Source organism: Chiloscyllium punctatum, chromosome 2 (genome assembly GCF_047496795.1).
Source record: "Chiloscyllium punctatum isolate Juve2018m chromosome 2, sChiPun1.3, whole genome shotgun sequence".
NCBI lineage: Eukaryota > Metazoa > Chordata > Chondrichthyes > Orectolobiformes > Hemiscylliidae > Chiloscyllium > Chiloscyllium punctatum.
The window spans coordinates 143,437,700-143,458,740 of NC_092740.1; the positions used below are offsets into that span (position 1 = coordinate 143,437,700).

The 21,041-nt window shown below is 38.6% G+C and overlaps 1 protein-coding gene across 2 annotated transcripts in view; it reads right to left on the minus strand.

Annotated features, from left to right (window-relative positions):
• Window positions 1-4,276: 4,276 nt before the first annotated feature.
• tnksa (tankyrase, TRF1-interacting ankyrin-related ADP-ribose polymerase a) overlaps window positions 4,277-21,041 on the minus strand; it is a 153,933-nt gene continuing 137,168 nt past the window's right edge. For both annotated transcript variants that reach the window (XM_072589220.1, XM_072589213.1), the window contains 5 exons: window positions 18,892-18,966; window positions 15,249-15,354; window positions 14,008-14,194; window positions 10,136-10,292; window positions 4,277-8,966 (listed from right to left, as the gene is read on the minus strand). In XM_072589220.1, the coding sequence (XP_072445321.1) occupies window positions 8,880-8,966; window positions 10,136-10,292; window positions 14,008-14,194; window positions 15,249-15,354; window positions 18,892-18,966 (612 nt within the window). In that variant the 3' untranslated portion in view covers window positions 4,277-8,879. The remainder of the gene's footprint in view (window positions 8,967-10,135; window positions 10,293-14,007; window positions 14,195-15,248; window positions 15,355-18,891; window positions 18,967-21,041) is intronic.

Sequence of the window (21,041 nt, forward strand, 5' to 3'; positions counted from 1 at the left end):
CCTTCTTCAGAACTGATGGTAGCAAGGAAAAAGTAGATTTTTATGCAGAAGATAGGGTGGGGGAGGAGGGTAAGGAGCAAACGATAGATGGGGATAGAGCCCATAGAGAGAGAACAGGTGGACACTCCATATAATGTGATAACGCCTCAGAGTTGGTTGGGTGACTGTGCTTAAAGCAACCCATATCATTAACAGGTGAGAGTGTGGGGTGGGTAAAAGAAACATGGAAGGAGGGAATCAGACTCAAACTTATTGCACTTGATATTGAGTCCTAGAGGCTGCAGAGACCCCAAGTGGAAAATGAAACATTGTTCTTGACCTTGTGCTGAGGTCAGGCCTGCGACAGAGATGTTGGCGTGGGAATACAATGCTGTGATAATTTCTGGTTCTTGGCAGTAGGCACAGGATGACTGGGACACTGACTGTAAGGTCTGAGGGGGTTATGGGTTACAGGCAGCAGCTTGCAATAACTCAAGAGAGAAAACAACTGGCTTTCCTTAGGCTTTACACACAGCACCTGAGACTTCAGAAGCTCATTGGCCTTTCCCATCAATTCATAGAATCGTACGACACAGAAACAGACCCTTCCATCCAATTTGGCTGTTTGCATCAGATATCCTAAATTAATCTAGTCCCACTTGCCAGCATTTGGTACATATCCCCCTCGAAGCTCTTCCTAATCACATATCTATCCAGATGACTCTTGAATGTTGTAATTGTACCAGCCTTCTCCTCCATCTCTGGCAGCCCATTCCATACACAAACCACCCTCTGCATGAAAAAGATGTCCCTTATATTAAGTTTTAAATCTTTCCCCTCGTACCTTAAACCTATGCTCTCAGGTTTTGGACTCCCCTATTCAGGGAAAATGACCTTGTCTATTTACCGTAAACATGCCCCTCATGATATTATAAACCTCTAAAAAGGTCACCCCTCAGCTCCAACAAAATAGCCCCAGCCTGTTCAGCATCTCCATAACAATCAATCCCTCCAACATCCTTGAAAATCTTTTCCGAACCCTTGCAAGTTTCACATCTTTTCTATAGCAATTCCTATAGACTGTACTGAAACTCTGTTTCACCATTTTTTTATTATAGGTTCAATTGATAAGGGTGTTGTTTTATTTGTACTAATCTTTCCTACATCTTTCATAAAGATAGTGGAGTCAAGGGTTATGGAGATAAGGCTGGAACAGGATACTGATTGGGAATGATCAGCCATGATCATATTGAATGGCGGTGCAGGCTCGAAGGGCTGAATGGCCTACTCCTGCATCTATTGTCTATTGTCTACATCCATATTATGCCTAAGATGGCACATCCAGGGGCATATCTATAGATCATGCTCGATTTCCTGGATCAGTGCTGGGTCCACTGCCTTTTTGTAAATGATTTGTATGTAAACACCGGGAGGTATGGTTCGTAAGTTTGTAGATGAGACCAAAGCTGATGATGTTGTGGACAGCGAGGGTTTTCTCAGAGTACAGCAGGTCCTTCGTCAGATGGGCCAATGGGTGAGGAGTGGCAGATGGTGTTTGGTAAGGCAAATTAGAGCAGGACTGATATTAGCAATAACATTAGCAAATTTGCTGATGATACTAAGCTGGGTGGCAGGGTGAAATGTGAGGAGGATGTTAGGAGATTACAGGCTGACCTGGACAGGTTAGGTGAATGGTCAGATGCAGTTTAATGTGGATAAATGTACGGTTATCCACTTTGGTGGCAAGAACAGGAAGGCAGATTACCTAAATTGATTCCATTTAGATAGTAAAGGGGCAATACAGGGAGATCTGGGTGTTCTTGTACACCAGTCAATGAAGGTAAGCATGCAGGTACAGCAGGTAGTGAAGAAGGCTCATAGCATGCTGGCCTTCATAACAAGAGGGATTGAGTATAGAAGCAAAGAGGTTTTTCTGCAGCTGTACAGGGCCCTGGTGAGACCACACCTGGAATACTGCGTGCAGTTCTGGTCTCCAAATTTAAGGAAAGACATTCTGGCTATTGAGGGAATGCAGCGTAGGTTCACAAGGTCAATTCCTGGAATGGTGGGACTACCTTACACAAAGACTGGAGCGACTGGGCTTGTATACCCTTTAGTTTAGAAGACTGAGTGGGGATCTGATTGAGACATTAGATTATTAAAGGATTGGACACTCTGGAGGCAGGAAACATGTTTCCGCTGATGGGTGAGTGCCAAACCAGAGGACACAGCTTAAAAATACTGGGTAAACCATTTAGGACAGAGATGAGGAGAAACTTCTTCACCCAGAGAGTGGTGGCTGTGGGGAATGCTCTGCCCCAGAGGGCAGTGGAGGCCCAGTCTCTGGATTCATTTAAGGAAGAGTTGGATAGAGCTCTCAAGGATAGTGGAATCAAGGGTTATGAGATAAGGCAGGAACAGGATACTAATTAAGGATGATCAGCCATGATCATATTGAATGGTGGTGCAGGCTCAAAGGGCAGAATATTGCACCTATTGTCTATTGACTTATACACTTAATGTTAAGGTCCTGGGGAGTGTTGCTGCACAAAGAGACTTCAGGGGTACAGGTTCATAGTTCCTCAAAAGTGGAGTTACAGGTAGATAGGGTGGTGAAGGAGGGCATTTGGTACACTTACCTTTTGTGGCCAGTGCATTGAGTATAGATGTTGGAAGGTCACATTGCAGCTGTATATTGGTTAGGCCAATTTTGGAATACTGCATTCAATTCTGGTCTCCCCGCTATAGGAAAGATGTTGTGAATCTTGAAAGGGTCCAGAAAAGCTTTGAGGATGTGGTCCAGAAAAGCTTTGAGGTTGTAGGGTTTGACCTATAGGAACAGGCTGAATAGGCTGGGGTTATTTTCCCTGGAGTTTATAAACTCTCAAAATAGCCTGCAGAGAGGGAATAGTCAAGGTCTTTTTCCAAAGGTAGGGGAGTCAAAAACTAAACAGTTTAAGGTAAGAGGGTAAAGAATTGAAAGGGACCAAAGGGGCAACTTATTCATGCAGAGGATGGTGTATGTATGAATGAACTGCCAGAGGTGGAGGAGGAGGAGGATGGTACAATTACAACATTTAAAAGACATCTGGATGGTTACATGAATAGGAAGGGTTTAGAGGGATATGGGCCAAGTGCTAGCAAATGGAACTAGATTGGTTTACGATATCTTGTCAGCATGGGTGAGTTGGACTGAAGGGGCTGTTTCTACATTGTGCATCTCTATGACTTGAGACTTACAAGCCCCTCCTGTTGTCCTTCCTCAATAGGGTGTCTAACACTCCCAATACCTCTGTTGGGCAATCAAATTGTAGGTAGTTTATTTCGAGGAGTGTCTACCTTTTCTTTTAGCTCAGTCATTGTCTCAGATATCCTCCACTACTCTTATCTCCTGATACACTTGCTCCTCCTTGTACCCTTCCCTGCAATGATACTATTTCAACATGTTTATAAGAACGAGGAGCAGGAGTAGGCTGTCTGCCCCTCGAGCCTGCTTCGCCATTCAATACGATCATGGCTGATCTTTTTGTAGCCTCACCTCCACTCCCCGCCCCCCCCTCCCCTCACCATAACCCTTAATTTCTTCATTGTTCAAAAAGATATCTATCTTCGCTTTAAACACATTTATGAAATAATGTCAACTGCTTCACTGGGCAGGGAATTCCACAGATTCACAATTCTCTGGGTGAAGAAGTTCCTTCTCAATTCTGTCCTAAATCTGCTCCCACTAAGTTAGGATACCTCGTCACATGGACGAGTTGGACCAAAGGGTCTAGTTCTGTGCTGTACATCCCTACGGCTGAATAACTCATCCTAATTTGTATATGTTGCAGTGAACCGATTCATCAAAATTAAGGTGTTCAGGCTCCCACAGCTCAGAAAAACATCATAATTCTGGGAACAGCAGAGTAGTAGAAATAAAATATTCACAATTTAATAATGTATGGAAATTTAGTCTAGAATCGTAGAACTTTCAGTACAATTGAAGCACAGTTTCCTATATGGTAACATTTTGTTTGTTCTCACTGGCTTGTTTTTGACCCAGCTAATCAGTGTAAAACATATACAAGGTAATTGTTCAAACTAGTTTTATTTAAAATCATATCTTTTTGAAGCCAAACATAACTCCCTCCAGAAAATTCAGCTCCTGAAATATACAGAAATCATGTGCATATATTCTGTGGAAAGAAGGTTTAGTTTCATGTTTAAAACTTTCACAGGCATTCAGAACAGAGTATAAGGTACTGGATGTCAGCACAAATAGTAGGAAACAAATCTCAGACAGTAACAAATGTCATTAAGTTGGCATCACTGCAGTTTATTAACAGTTACTTCAGTACCACACACATCACAATCCAGCACATCTTTACAAGTCAAATCTTCCACACAGCTGTACATTCTGAAATCTAAGAATAATCAGAGACTTAAATGAAAGGATAGGGGGGGAAGAAAAACAAAATTTCTAATTAAAATAAAAGTTATTTATATCAGAACAGTTTATATCTCTCCCTTCCTTCTTGTTGGTGTAAACATATTCACATTCCCAACATTATTTTCATTGATATTACTACCAATACATTTACAAACTAAAATACATATGTACAGTCTCCATTGTTTATACGTACAATTTCAAGCCACTGGAAAAGTAAATGGCATCTATATTAAATTACTTAACACCCATTTCAAGTGTTCTCCTGCAAAAACATTAGCACCTTGTATTGACAAAATGTGCATATTAAAAATACCATAATTACAAAGTAAAATACAAAACAGAAGGTCACTTGATTCATCAAGTACAATACATAATACATTCCATAACATATACTGCAAATGGTAATCTAGGGCAAATTGTAAGACAAAATACAGCTCACTCAGAAGGAGGAGGAAGCTTGAATAATCTAAACCAACTAATGCATTGATTCTTTAATAAGGAAGGCAGTTAACCTGGTGAATTCTGTTATGGATTGAAATTGGTCTTTATTTCTCGAATTCTACTTCATATGTTATTTAAATGACAAAGATAGTAATTTACCAAATGAACTGATTCATTAAGAATTCAGTAGTATGTGTTTGGGAGAATCCTATCTAGATATCATTGACAGTCTACGCATGGAACAGTCAGCAACATTTTACAGGCTGTACAGAAACACATCTGTTTAAAATTCACAAATACCTCATGCTAACAATTTGGAAGTGTGGATGCATTTGATAGGAGGCTGTCATATTCAACAGTATCAGGAATAAACTACCAAAAAAGCTTAAAGTGTCTGTTTTAAGGAGGATTTGTAAGGTGAAACACACTGCTTTTCTCCTTCAAAAATGTTTTACTTCTAAACAGGGGTTTCTATTGATGCAGCCCTGTTTCTCAGCCAGCAGATGGTAAAACTGCATTATGAGTAATGATCTGTGCAACTGTCTTGTATATAACACCATCTGCTGTCCATTCATCACTTATTCCTTAAAGGCAAGCAAAAAAGTTGCTAGATTTGCAATCTCAATATGCCAAACCACTAAATAAAACATGCTAATATAACTCAAATTGCTCTAAAACATGATTATCTGTGCAAAATATAAAATTAATTGATACACGAATGTAGCATTAATGTGAATTGTTAAATATACTAGTAAAACTAATGTGCAAACAAGGTCATCTTATCAAAGCTTTACTGCAGTGATGTTGATGATAAAAACTACCACAAGGCAATTATCATTCTCTGGGGAATGTAAGCAGACTCTGTTTAAAAAATAAAGCTCTAACACACCTTCAGTCATGCTGCAGGCAAGCTTTTCAAAATGATTACACCTTTTGATGCAGTTTAGCAATGAGATTTTGAAACAATTAATGTAGGTTCAATCCCAAAACGGTTGTTGTCCAATAAGCAGGCCAAATTGTGGAACCAAAGTTAGGCACACATTCTGAGAAAATAAAATTGGAGGAGACTGCTGGAAAAAATTCAAGGGCAGCATTTGTATGGAACTTTGCACTTGCAAGCTAATGTCATTTTCAAAATACTTTCAGTTTCCAACTCCAATCTACTTGTATATTCAAAAACTGATTACTGAACAATAGATACTCGGTTATGAAATGGGCAAAGATGCACCTAACAGTATTATGCTAACTGTTATATTCACTTTATTGCAAAGTATATTTTAAAAAAGCATGGATCAAGGAGTGAAGGCTCCCATAAGTACAAATAAAAAAACAAGAACCCCTTTCAGGATCGCGTAGCTGCAACATTTTGTTCACAAATAAGCACACATTCTTGCAATAGCCAAGTACAATGAAACTGTAACTTGACCACATTTTCAAAGATGAATCATTCCAGAACACAGACATTACCTTGCAGTGTGATGGTACATTAACACGAATCCTAATTCCTTAAGCAAGTGCAGATCAATCATTTCAGTTTAGTGTGAATGTTCCAAACTAACATTCGTGATGTGCTAACACATTAGAATTGATCTATCAGTATATGTCATTAGAATGTTGATTTTTAAAAATAAGCTACTAAACTATTGGTTTTGCAGATCATCACTCTAAAATTCAGGTGACTCAAAGATGGATTTGCTACAAGTTTATGTTGAACAATAAATATGAAGGATTCTTGTAGTAATATTTTTCAAATGCATTTTGCATCAGGTCAAGTCACTCTATGCCTCTCCACCAAGGCCAACTATAGAAACTGAAACAATCAACTTTACACAACATTGCAACTGGACAGAGCTACAGATCATCAATTATACAACTGCTACCAAGATGTGGAATGTATGTCACCAGCACACAATTAAACACAAAAGAAAAAAAGTGATGCCATTTACAAAGAACTGTCAACAGAATGTGATTAAGACAATTACTTACTGGTAACACATGGCAAATAAAATCCATTTCTTCTGCAATATGATGTCACTTCACATCACATCAGATGCAAGTAATTCAAACTGATTAACAAAATCACACTACTTGGATTAGACACTGAATATGAACAGCAAAATAGACAGCAGCTGGTGAGGGTCTGTAAAGCAACACACTAAAGGGAGCAAAGACCAAGAGTCTAAGTAACAAAACACAGTAACAACTTTCAAGTGAACCAAAACAACAAGAATTACTATGTACTACAAATAGTTAACAGTGCGTTAGAAGTGTAAATGGACTCTATCCTGAAATTGGTCAGCTAGGGATGGATACATCAATCTGAAATTCTTCTCTACGGTTCTCATTCTCCCCCCCCCACCGCCCTATTAAAAAAACACCCAATATCTGATCAGTTCCTTCTGAACAGGTCCATAATGTAGTGGGATATTAAATCTAATTGAGTACACAGGTAAGCTGTCAGTCAGAATCCAAATGTGGATACTATGACTGGATCTGCTCATGCATGTTTCATGTCAGGGATAATTTGCACACTCAAGAAAACAGTAATCATTTAAATAAAAATTATATAATTATACAACTTTTAGCTTGACTTTAGAACTGAATAAGTTCCATTATGCCAAAGTGTCACAATTATTCTGCTATGACTTTATAGTAGCTTTAGAACTAGACAAATTTCAGCATAGTTCTTAAACATGAATTCGATTTTGGATGAATATTCTGAAAAATGCTAGAACGTTGTAGTTCAAAATTTCAATTTAATGACTGGACCCCAAGGCCATCCATAAACTCTCTCTGATTTCATACTTGTGGGTATTGTCATCTGAATCAAAATCCCAGTGTAAATTATAGGTTCGTTCCACACAATGATTCATAACCATATTTGTAAGCCAGAGTTGCATGGTTCAGCAAGCTTTGTAAAGGGAGTTACATTTGCCATTTCTAAGTATCCAACACTCCTCAACTAGGTTGCATAAGAAAACTTCAAGCTAGCTTTCGTCCACATCACCATATCAATGAGCACTAGCAACCATAACGAAAAGCATCAATCCATATCTGTTTGAAATTTATTTCATTTTGTCTACACAGGACAGCCAATGTTAGGACTACTTCTCGCAGTGTCTGGATAATACCAGTTAGCTGCCAAGAACTTTACTTCATACCCAACACACAACCATTAACCACATCTTTAAAAAGCTACAAAACATTCATATTTATATTCTTGTGTAAACTATACACAAATGTCAAAAATTAAATTCCGGTCATGTGAAAGTGTAAAACTTCAGTGGATAATGAAAACCATCAGAACTAATGGAATAAGGTGGGAAAACCTAACTGATATTGTAAGATGCTACGTCCATGCAAATTACCTGCCTTGTAAGAACGTATGATGTAGATGCTCATTTGCATGTTGATTACACATCGTTGTGAGCTATTGAGTTTTGCATCACTGATCTTAACTGAAACTGCAGTATCGCCAGTTTACAGAATTTTTAATAATTGCCCCACTTTAAGCAACTTGAGTCTATTGTACAGACCACTTTTTGGCCTTTTTTGTTGGGGTATACAACCACTGCAGTTTTTGTTAGATACACGGATTAGCTTAAAAGAGACAGTTCAATGCCAATGTTGGTTATGACAAACTCTTCCAAGATTGGAATTATCACCGGAGGTAACTCCAGCGATCAAGGTTGTTTAGCCATTCAACAAAGTTCCCATCCAACAGCACTTTAGCAACTCCAGTACATTTGTAAAATGAGCTGCGAGGGAGAAAAGGTGCAAAAAGTAATCCAATGTAGACCAAAGCTAATAAGAAGCATTCTTTCAGAGGAAAGGACAATTTACAACACACAGCTATGGGATCTGGTGGTGAAATCAACATTGTTTTTGAGGGGAAGAATCATAAACTGAAACACCAGTTTTATTGTAAAAGTTTCTCTCAAATAAATATTGTAACAGTCACATAGAAAGGCATTCTTCTCACAAGCCTTAGGTCCAAGTTCACTTTGGTGCCAAGGTTTGACTTGAACTATGACTTCTGTTCACTTGTTGTTATCTGCTGTGACGGACTTTCTGGCTTCAAGATCTGGTACGTAATGAGGTATTCTGGATATGCCTGCATGAAGATGTGCAATAGTTAAAATGGCTAAATTACAAAAGGACAATTAGACAGGATATTATTCCAACAGCAACTTAAAACCCGACATTTGATTAGTGCATTTCTCAAAGAGTCCTGTCAAATCTGCCAGAAACCACCACTATAATAAACACCTACCTGCTAGAATAAGGAACTCTTTCCTGAGGCTGGGTTACATCCCCAAAAGTTGCATTACTCTACTTCTGCCCAGGAACCTATCTATCACAACAAAAAAGTGTGCAGGTACAATTACCTGAGTTACTGACTTCTGGTTCTCAGGAACTGACAAAGATGACACTGTTTTTCATACAGCGAAGTCCCACTGACAGGAAAAAGTTTGCTCAGTACTTGGTCTGATTTCTAGTAATTGAGGAGGAAATGCTGGCCTGGAAATCAGGAGAATTTCCAGCTTTCCTTTAATTATTGCCATGAAATCTTTAACACCAATTAAAGAATTTCATATTCCAATGGGACCAAGCTGACATTTAGTACTTGTTGAGGAAATGAATGTCTCTTTAAAAACAATGCTGTACAATGATTTGTCTGGTGTTTCAAAATAGGATCCCATTTGAACATTTACTTTGTTTAATTGAATATCTAGCCAAGATGGTAACCGTAAAATAGCTACCTCTTTAAGAGAAAACATCCTGCAAGAATTTTGCCTTTGACTGGAAGACAATTTCAAGTAAGTGGAGGCTGAAATAGTGAGATGAATCACACTTCAAGTTGCATCTCAATTGACAAATTAGTTGCCTCTTATGGAACACCACGTATTGTTGTACAGTGACAATGAAGTTGGAATTAAACTTGGGTCTTCGGACATGCAGTATGTTTATAGTAAAATTAGTAGAATGTTACAGAATATTTTCTGATTAGTTCAGTTCAACCCGGTTGGATTGCAATTAAAGCATAAGAAACACAAAGTCATGCACTTAAGATAAGTCACAAAAAAAACTCTCAAAATTAAGGTTAAAATTTATCAAGTTCTTTCACAAGATGGCCAATGGCTGAGATAAACAATTATTATAAAGTTTAACATGGAAAACTTCTGGCCAATGTCAATATGTTCTAGCAACTGAACCTCAACATGCTAGATTTGCATTAGTTTCTAGAGTTGAAGGTTACATAATCTCTAGGTAGATCATTACCTGTTCTCCTCTATAGATGACATACTCTGCATAGGCAAGTCCATTGACACTGGGCCTCCCAATCACAGAATGATGTCCTGGAGGGGCATGAGCCATCTTCATTGCACTGAACTGTAGGAATGACTTCCCGAGTGTAACTCTACAGAAGAGCATTTGTCTGTAATCAAAATAAATTATCTAAATTTTACAATATCCTTTAAACATAGGAACACACATATCAGAACATGCTTACTTACTACATCACTTGGGCAGTCATGATAGAATTCAGAAATTATAGTACATAATTGCAATTTAAATCAAAACACATGGCGAGGGTTTGATGCAGGTGATCTTAATCCAGAATTTATTTTGCAAGGCTGGATGGAAAGAACAGTCAGGAAACTCCTCCTTCCTGGTAATAAGGGCATATATTGAAATACTTCCTCCAAGAGTATCTTGTGCATGTGGAGATCATGAACAGAATCTCACTGCAGTTTGCAGAGTTGAAGCTAATATTTGCATGTCAATACAGGTTTTAGTTCGGAATAGGAACTTAAACTGACATTTCCTTTATTCCTAAAATAATACAGTGCAGATCAGAGATTTGAACCCTTCACCTCATTGGCTTATCAATGCTGATAAGCATGATGTCAGTGGAAAACTCCATCAAATAAATTAGGCCTGTAAGCAACCCAAACTTAGCATACAAGCACAAGCATTTTTGGAAGTACATAACAGGTAGTTTAGCATCTGAAAAATGAAAGGATGGATCAAGATCTCTGGTACAGATCAGACAGATAGACATCTAAAGGTGGGGACCAAAGTTGCTCTTCAGGTCTTGGAGAGGCTGTGCAGGTGATATATTGATGTAACAGGGATGAAGAACTTCAATTAGGTAACAAGCCAGGAACGTAGGTGTAACAGTTGGCCATGCTGCTCCTCAAGCCTGCTCTGTCATTCTCGATCACAAATGATCTTCTCCCTCAGTGCAATATTCTCATCATCAAAAGTCCCTTGTTGCCATCAGTAGCTGAAATCTTTCAATTTTTATCTTGAGCTTACTCAACAACTGAGCTTCCACATTCCTCTGGGTAGAGAGTTCCAAAGATTCACCATCCACTGCATGAAGCTCCTCCTCATCTCAGTCCTAAACGGTTTGTCTTTTATTTTGAGACAGTGCACCCACAATCAGGGGAAAACATACTTTTTACATCTACTCTCATCTAACCCTTTTAATAATTTTATAAGCTCCGATGAGATTGACCCTCATTCCTTCTAAACTCTAGAGAATACAGGCTCTTCCCTCATAGCCTTGTCCCATCATCCCAGAAATCAGTCTGGTGAATCTCTGCTGCCTTAGCTTAATGGCATGTGTAATTATCCTTAGGTAAAGGGACCAGAACTGCACATGAAAGTCCAGGTGTGGCTTCAACAAGTTGAAGCAAGATACCTTTACTCCTGTACTCAAATCCTCTTGCAATAGAAGCAAATATACCACTTACTGTCTGAACTGCTTGCTGCATCTGAATGCTAACTTTCAGTGACTTATGAACAAGGATACCCAAATCCCTTTGGACATTAACATTTTACAATCTCTCTCCACCTAAGAAATACTTTGTACCTTTGTCCTTTTTACCAAAGAGGATAGCCTCTCATTTATCTCCATTATATTCCATCTGCCATGTTCTCATTCACTCATTCAGCATATTTAAATTCCCTTGAAGCCTCTTTACATCAAACTCACAATGTTTTGTATCATCTGGAAACAGTGAACAGCTGGGGCTAAAGTGCTGATCTTTGCAGTGCTCCACTGGTCATAGCTGGAGAATTATACATTTATTCTTACTATCTGCTTTCTGCCTGTAAACCAATCCTCAATTCATGCTCATGTATTCCCACCAATCACAAAAACACACAGTAAATTTATGATTTATTCTGATCATTTCTAAAAGGAGACAATAATTTGAATCGTTTCAACTTGCACTTGTCAAAACTACAAAACAAGAAACAGACTTGAGAAAAGACACACCATTTTGTACAGCATGGGAAAAGGGTGCTGACTGGTTGATCCATCACTGGCATGGAGATGCAGAAGAACAGTTAATTATCAATCTTAATTTTCAGATCAGGTAGATTCTGCTTGGTCAGGGTGTTGTCATGGGGATTCAGCAGTGATTAACTGTCTTGACCAAGATCGGTTAGAGGATTGCTCAATAAGCCAATTATTTGTTCAGTAACTAGTTACAGGAAAACACTCAATCCCTTTTCACTGAACATTCCACAAGTTAGACTAAATAGCTGCTAATCATCTATTCTACATCCCAGTGACTTGCTCATTAGCATGGTTCCTCAAAGTGATTTCACAATAGGAGGAGCTTGCTCAGTTTTTCACTAGGTAAACTCATGGAATCATCAGCAAAGTAGATTGACAGCTCAACAAGAATTTGAAATGTCGATCAGCATGCAACTGCACTATTCAAATCTGTTTCACAGAGAGAAAGCTATTACAGTAGAAGGAGGCATGAATGAACAGAATGGCTCAACTAATTCAGAATGAGCTTATAGACAGAATACTTACTACAGAATTCTTCTGTGGATTAATATCACATACCCATGCTCTTGGTACATAATTAAAGGTCCACAAAAAAACACTTCACTCTTCTTATTTTAATACAAATCAAGAAAGCATTCATTAACTACACACATGATAAAAAAGGTTGAACTTGAGTTTCACAATGTCTTTCTCAGGCATGAAGCTCTGGAGAGTTAAAAATGACAAAACACGGGATAGTAGTGGATCTGCACCCGAAGGTCCTCAACCCATCGGGACAATTCATTCTAACTGGCAATCAGAAAAAAGTTGACTTAGAATATGAATAAAAGGAATTGGTGAGGAGAAACTCCTCCAATGACAGGCTGATGCTTTCCCAAACTTGCTGGTGACAGGTTCAGCAGTTAACATAGGAAAGAAAAGGCATATCAGAGAGCAGTTTTGAAACTCAGTGCTGGCATTGGTGGGGAGACTGTTGCCTGCTGCCATTAGTTGGAAGAAATTGTTTTTTGAATCCAAGAGCTGATTCTGCGAATCTGGGGTGAGGAAGCAACTGCAAGAAGCAAGTGAGTAGAGAGGAGGAAGCTGCAAATACAGAGGCTGATGTTGCGGGGTTGGGGCAGGGTGAGGGTGGGGTGGGCTGGGCTGGGCTGGAAGAGAGATTGCAAAGAGGGAAAAAAAAGGGCTCAAAAGAAAATAATATTAAACTTGCCAACAAAGGGATCCAGGAAAACTTCAAATTATGGAGGTAACTAATTCCTTGTAAATTATGTGGAATCTCTAGTTAATGGTTATGTAAGCTCAGAAGCTACTATACTTGGAAAAACTGTACTGAATCCTATTGCAATGAACACTGTCAACAGCTCAATTTATATTTGAGACTGAGTGCTGAAATGCAGTAAATAAAGTTGTAACTGCCTGATTAAAATGTTCTATCTTTGAGACTGAGATGCAAGCATATTAGGTTTGTAAATGAAGCATTTATAGCAATTATTTTGTGCGTGTAGAATTATGTCAGTCACTTCAAAAAATCTGTGAACTTGAGTTATGAATAAGGGTTGCCAGACTGGACACATTAAATTGTTGCCCTCCACAAAACTGCTGAGTTTCTCCAGCAGTATCTATTTTTAGTTCAGATTTTCAGCATCCACAGCTCTTTGATTGATTATGGCCTTTACAAATTTCGTGTACTGTTATATTGTTGGGGAAAAGCTGTTTGAACCATAATTTGTGCACAAATTGACTACAATCAGCATCCAATGCTGTACCGAACTATCAGTCATACCTCCCCATTTCACTGTAAAATACATTTGAAATGTATTACATGGACTATCAGCCTTACCTGTGACATATGTAGCATGACCTGTCTTTATGGGTTGGGCATCCAGTACCTCCACCTATGCCATAGACGTATTGATTACTTTTAGAGGAATTTTCAGCAAAATAAATTCCTGCACCGAACATCCCACCAATGTAAGCATGTCTTTCATCAAACCCTTTGTAAATTATTGCATTGATGAATGGAGAACCTGGAATGGAAGTAGGCAATTTACATACTTACATTTACATATGTACAACCCTTCTCACAAATATTGTTTCAGTCACTAGAAAACATAAATATACATGAAGAATTAAGCTGCAAAGATAAATCATTTGTTGCTTGTCACCATAAGTGGCAGAAGTTGTGCTGGAAATACAAACTGGGAAGCTGGTCACAGAAACCTGATGAATCCAAGCATTTCAGCAGCATGCGAAACAGAGTGAAAAATCTTTTACTGAGCAGGAGGAAGGAGAATCAAATCATACCTCATTTTGTCTTTTTGTTATTGAAGTAACAAGTGTCAACAGTGTCTTATTGTCACTGGTTCCAATGCAATAAGCAGCAATCTCATTCTAAAAATGCCAAGCTTATGGAGGCTAGCTAACACTTGTAAAGAGAGAATAACCTGCCACCAAATTAAATCATGCACTTGTTAGCAAGGTAAGAGGTGAAAAACAGGCCTCGAAAGAGGAAAGGATTTTCTTAGCATATTAACAAAAGGCAATGAGAAAAAGATCTAGCAGCAAACATATCTAAGAAGGGCAACAGGCTGATTGACTTCGCAGGAGACACTAGCTTATTCTATTTATAGAATAAATAGATTAGCTGGCGTTGCCTGCTAAGTCAATTGAATAAACAGAATTCTATTTATATTTATTAAAGCTTAAAAATATAAAGTTTACAATCTGACTGGTGTTGGAATGCATAGCATTCCTTTTTATATCTTCTGATCTTTCTCTTGAATGCTTGACTTCACAGCTGCAATTCAACCATAGCAAACTAATAAGCAGCCATTAATTTATTTTGAGAAGGGAAAGGGTTAAATGAAATAGGGCTCTGCCCTTGTACATTTTTCACAAAAGCAAAACCTTGTTCTGAAACCCAGCTTAATATTCTTGAAAGGAGAAAAAGTGACAAGAGTAGGCAAGTCTAAACATAAAATACTGAATGTCAGTAACAGATCATTGTGGATACAGTGAGGTGACTTCGGTTTATAACAAACATGCAAGTTATATTTCATTTCGAAAACATCATTGACTCACCATGAAAGAGCATTCGTTCATTGTGATGATTATGATTTTCTTCTGCAACCTCCTTCTGTCGGTGAACGAATCGCTCCCGTAGTTTCTTGTTCACAACTTTTTGAATCTAAAATGAATATCATGCATATTTTGGCCAAAAGGGATTTGAATATGCCAATGCTGAGGTGAACTTCTCTATTCATCAAAGACAGCCTCACTCTAAGCCACACTTTCAGTTTTGTTCCTGGCATACAGCATGCAGACCCAAAGACAGGAAGAGTTCAAGAAATTAGGATAAAGCAAGCTCCTTGCTCCAACATAGTTCTTTTAACTTATGTATTCACATGATGTGGGTGTTGATGACAAGGCCTGCATTTGCTGAAAACTGAAATTGCTCAGAGATGGTTTTTCTAAAGTTATGAACCAAACTTTGTTCAACAATTCAGCTGGGTAGGCACCTTCACAGGGAAGCTAAGTGATAACACTGATGTGGAAGGAGTCACATATCGGTTAGATCAGTAGGTTTCTTTCCCTAAAGAACATGCTGAATCAACAGGATCTTAATGATGATCCAACTGCTGCAGTCACTTTTACCAGGACCAGCTCTATTTCCAGCTGCTAGCTTTAATTTGAATTTGAATTCTCAGTTGTGATTTGAAGGCAAGTAAGCCCTTTTGAGAAGGGGCTTTCCTTATGCAGCTTGAACTTCAAGTAAGAAGATTAAATCACATATTGGCCCCAAATCTTCTGAAGCAGTGGAGCACGTTATTGAAACAAAAACAGAAATTGCTGGTGAAATCAGCAGGTCTGGCAGCATCTATGGGAAGAAAGCAGAGTAAATATTTCACGTCTGGTGACCCTTCATCAAAACACTTCATCGGTGTTCTGATGAAGAGTCACCAGACTCTAAACTATAAACTCTGCTTTCTCCCCATAGATGCCGACTGACCTGCTAAAGTTTTGTCAGCAATTTTGGTTTTTGTTACCGATCTCCAGCATCCATAGTTCTTTGTTTTATTATGTAAGCATGCTACTGAACCAGGTTTAAACTGCAGCCTTAACTTTTCTTGCTGAAGTAACTGAAACATCCTGTACTGGCTGCAGCTTGTTAGAGAGAACCAAAGGTCCAGCAACAAGGCACAGATGCTTTGGTGTCAGCAATGGAAGCAGCACCAAGCTCTCGCAACCTTGTGGAATTGAGTGAGTGCTTTTAAGAGTTTGTGAATGGAGTTTCTAAACAATTTTACATCTTACACAGAATTTTGATTGTTATTATAGCTTGTATAACTTTAATGTAACAAATGCAAAAGTGGAAACATCTTCACATGAATTTTAACAGTATTTAAAATTAAATAAATGATAAAGTGCATTTTATAGCACTGCAAGTATAGTCTAGTGAACTAAGTAACAAATTTCATTGCTAAGGCACTTCAATGGCTTTTGTGTGTTTGCTTTAACTGTTTACATGTCGTTTAAGTGGTTTCATGTTTATTTAAGTGTTTATACAGTGGTTTATGAGCTTCTGGATTAATTCCAAGTTTTAAACGTGTTTATGCTGCTCAAATTAATGAATGGAGTTGGGGTGGTGGGGGAGATAGAGAGAGAGAGAGAGAGAGAAATCTTTCTGTAAGTTAGCCTTTAAAATACATTTTGGTCCTTTTGCTGTAAATTATTTCCAAACCCAGTCCTACTCCTGCAATTAACAAACAAAAATTCCATACACAGAATTTTCCAGCAGCTTCAAGGCATCTGGTCCAAGTCAAAAACTGCAAGGTGCATTACAGTGTTAGAAGATGCCATGGAGGAATCCAGACAGCATATCCTGGTCCTCTGGAAGCTTTCATGCAAGAACTCCATTGGGGGGGGGGAAGAGGCAGACCATGAGAGGTAGGGGGAGGACACCGCAGGCAGTTAAGGAAGGGGGAATACTGGAAGTCGTGATGGCCTAAGGGAGTAGGCTGCAAGGCTGGGGGAGGGGGGGTATTCATGGAAGGTAACTGCATGGGTGGGAGAACAAACCCACTGCATGTGATTCTTTAATTATGATTGGATAGATAAGAATGGAATCAAGTAAAGATTTTCCTACTTGCTGAATAATGGTTCAATTACTACTTCAAAGATTAGACAGGGCAAGGAGGAAAAATTTTCCTTTGTCACAAAGGATGTGTTTGTGACTTTGATAACAGTCGTTTCAGGACTGTGATAGGGTTCCACACAAGAGTATCTGGGAATGAGGAACACAAATAAGAGAGACATAAACAGAGAGGGAGTGAATGACAGCAGAGGTGTTAAGCATTAGTTGTTTTGATGATCAAGGCTGGTGATGGCAAAATTGAAAAGGTACAGAGTCAGTACCCAAGGAAAACTAATTATCAACAATACCAGCCAACAGGGAAGCCAGGAGGGGACGTTTGCTGATCAGCTGTTTAGGGATCATGTGCAAGAAAACAAAGTCGGTCTTTTGAACATGATGAACTCAGCAAGGGCATAAGGATAAGTTGGAAAGAAACTAGTGAAAGACAAATGTTCAGTATTAGGGAAAGGAAAGGAGGTGGTAGAAGTAAATGGTTGTTGGATAGTCTCAATTTTTGTGACAAAGGAAGTCAGGAGAAGAGGGGTGGGCATAAGACAGTGACAGACAGAGAGAAACAGGGGAAGGGGTGTTTAAGAGCATATTTCTCAAAGGGAAAATGAAGCATTCCAGAATGATCCTGGGATGGTGAACAGTTTTCATAGAAGGGCATGATAAATGGTTTGTGTATGCTCCAGACAGTGAATGGCTAAACCAGCTGTCCCCATATCTATTTAACTCTGCATCCCTTGAACTTAAGGCAATAAAATGAGGGCAACAACAAGGGAGAAATAAACAATTTTAATGTGGAGAAAGGCACTGAGAATGGAGATAAGGCTTTGGCTGAACAGATTGGTAGCTGCAGAAATGCAGTGATGAAGGAAATACAAAGATTAGATGATTGGGATTTGGAGACAGTTACTTCTAGGGATATTGATGGAAGCAGGGTTTAGAGGGGGAAGTGGAATGTGGTGAAGTGAAATTCAAGGAAGTAATTACAGATGATCTTATCTTTGACTGACACTGTGAAATTGAGATGCTGTTGAGAATAAAAGGGTGAGTTGAAACTAAAAAGTAGGAGAGAATGTTGTGAAGTTTTAAGTAGACAGCATCTCCAGTTATATTCCTCAGAGTGGAAGCACACTTTTAGTTATAAAATCTGAGCAAATAAGGAACAGCAGGTGTCAACAGAGATGAATGTTAACACTGAACTCAGAATGAATTCTGCTTCAAGAGACTATTTCAAAACTGTTAAACATTAAACAGCGTTACAGGAAATAGAAATAAAGTGCCTCGCTTATGCTAAAATGTCAGCAATATCAGTCTGATCTATAATTGGGGGAAAAAAAATAGTCAGCAGGCGTGAGATTTTGAGCACTACAGCAACACCCACTGCCACTAACATGGCGCACTAATGCATTCAACTTCCTGTCAGTGATTTGTTTAAAGATAGCAATTGCCTTCATCGCTCATAGAAGCCCTGAAGCTAGAAGTTGAAACATTTTTTCTGAACATATAAATTCTATTTAAATGAAAACAGAAACAACCATTGCAAAATCTTAAGCATTAAAGTATGAAAATGCAGTAACTTACCTTAATGATATTATATCTATTAAAAACTCCACCTGCTGTCCCACCATCTCTGTGTTCACGGATTGTGCTTTGCATCTAAAGAACAACATCAGAGTCAATGTCCATTCTTTCTCATGAATAACGAGAAACAGGAAAAGGCCATCTGGCCATACAATCCTGCTCCACCATATATGATGATCATGGCTGATCTGAACAATGGCATCAACTCCACAAATATATTTTTAAAAAGTATGCATATAAGACAACTCATCTACAATTAAGTATACACAGCTACATAATTTTACATTTTGATTACGAATCATGCAATTAAAGTTATGGTTCCACTTACGTCCTTACGTCACCTGAAGGAGATGCTGGAGTCTGAATAAATAAAACAGACCTATACACCAATGCTTGTGATAGGTTGTGGAGGCAAAGAGGGAAATTACATTTACTGCTGCTTAAAACGGATTTGCTTTTCAAAGGGTAGCAGGTCGGCTCACTGGTTAACACAGCTGCCTCTCAGCGCCAGGGACCCAGGTTCAATTCCTGCCTCGGTGTGGAGGTTGCACATTCTCCTAGCGTCTGCGTGGGTTTCCTCCAGCTGCTCCGGTTTCCTCCCACAATCCAGAGATGTGCAGGTTGGGTGAATTGGCCATAGTCATATGTGCATTAGGTAGGGGAATGGGTCTGGGTGGGTTACTCTTCAGAGGGCAAGTGTGGACTTGTTGGGCTGAAGGGCCTGTTTCCATACTGTAGGGAATCTAATTTAGCCTAATCTAGTCATTCTTGCAAATATTGATCATAAATGGCAATATCCAAAACTTCTTGGAAACATAGAAAATACAAGCAAGAGTGGACTGTTTGGCCCTAAGAGTCTGCACTGCCATTCAATATGATCATGGTTGACCATCCAACTCAGTGCCCTGTTCCAACTTTCCCCTTTTTCTAAGAACTATCTAACTCCTCTTGAAAATATTCAACATTTTGGCCATAAACACTTGCTGTGGCAGAAAATTCCACAGGGTCACCACTCCCTAGGTCAAAACAATTCTCATCTCAGTCCTAAATGGTCTATTTTGTATCCTTATTCTCAAATTATTTACAGCGTTTTTTTTAAATCAACCCGAACAAAGATGTTATTACACACCCCTGCAGCAGGTGGGACTCGAGCCCACTGCACCATAAGGACCCTTTGTATTTGCAGCTGTTGCCTCAACTTATAAGTTACCTAAACTTATAAGTTACCTACAGCTCAAAGAACAATACACGTCAAAGTTGAAGACATATTTTTCTCAATTTCAGGAAGTGAAAACTTGCAAATGTAATTAACCTAGTGCATTGTTTTCTATTAACTTCCCTCCTCCTCACCACGAGACATGTCAGTTTAAATCCACATCAGGTACTGTCTCCTTAATGAGGAGACTGGTAAGTGGCAAATAGCAGGCAAGTTTGAATAGTGCCCTGCATTGATAATTTTTCATAATACTACCTTTACAGCAAAAAACCTTTCCTTCACTCAAAGTGGTCAGTACAAGATCACTCAATAGAAACACTGGAGCAAATAATTAGTGTGTAGAGAATTACCATGTCAAATTAACTTGGAGGTTTGCATTTTCCATTTGGCATTATCCTTGAGTTGTTAATAATCGTTCAATCCTTTGACTGCAGTTGTTTATTGAGGAACAAATAGACCCAGGGCAGAATTAATTTGCTCAAATAAAAGCAGCATTTAGATAAATTAACATATTTGCATACTCCTTTACTCCTATTTCCACTTCCATTTTTTCCTGTATAAATTCCTCTTCTGGTCTTTACTGAACTCAGCATTAATGTTAGAGTTGGGTTCATCAGAAAAAATTACATGTGCTTGGCTGAAAATAGCCATCAAGTGCAATTCTCCAGCTCAATGAAATTGAGAACTTTAACAGTGACAGTGCTTGTTTTGGTTTTGATCTAATTTTGTTGTTAATTACTCATAAGGTTATTTGTTACTTGCAGATGCACACCTGGATATATGGGTCACAATGCACACAGTGGTGAATATTATATCTGAACCTGAATGAGCTGTGTTTAATTATTGTGTGAAGGGACAGAAATAGTGAAAATAACTATAGTAAAAAAATTTGAAATTAAATAAGACTATTTAGGAAAAGACCTAAAACGATTAA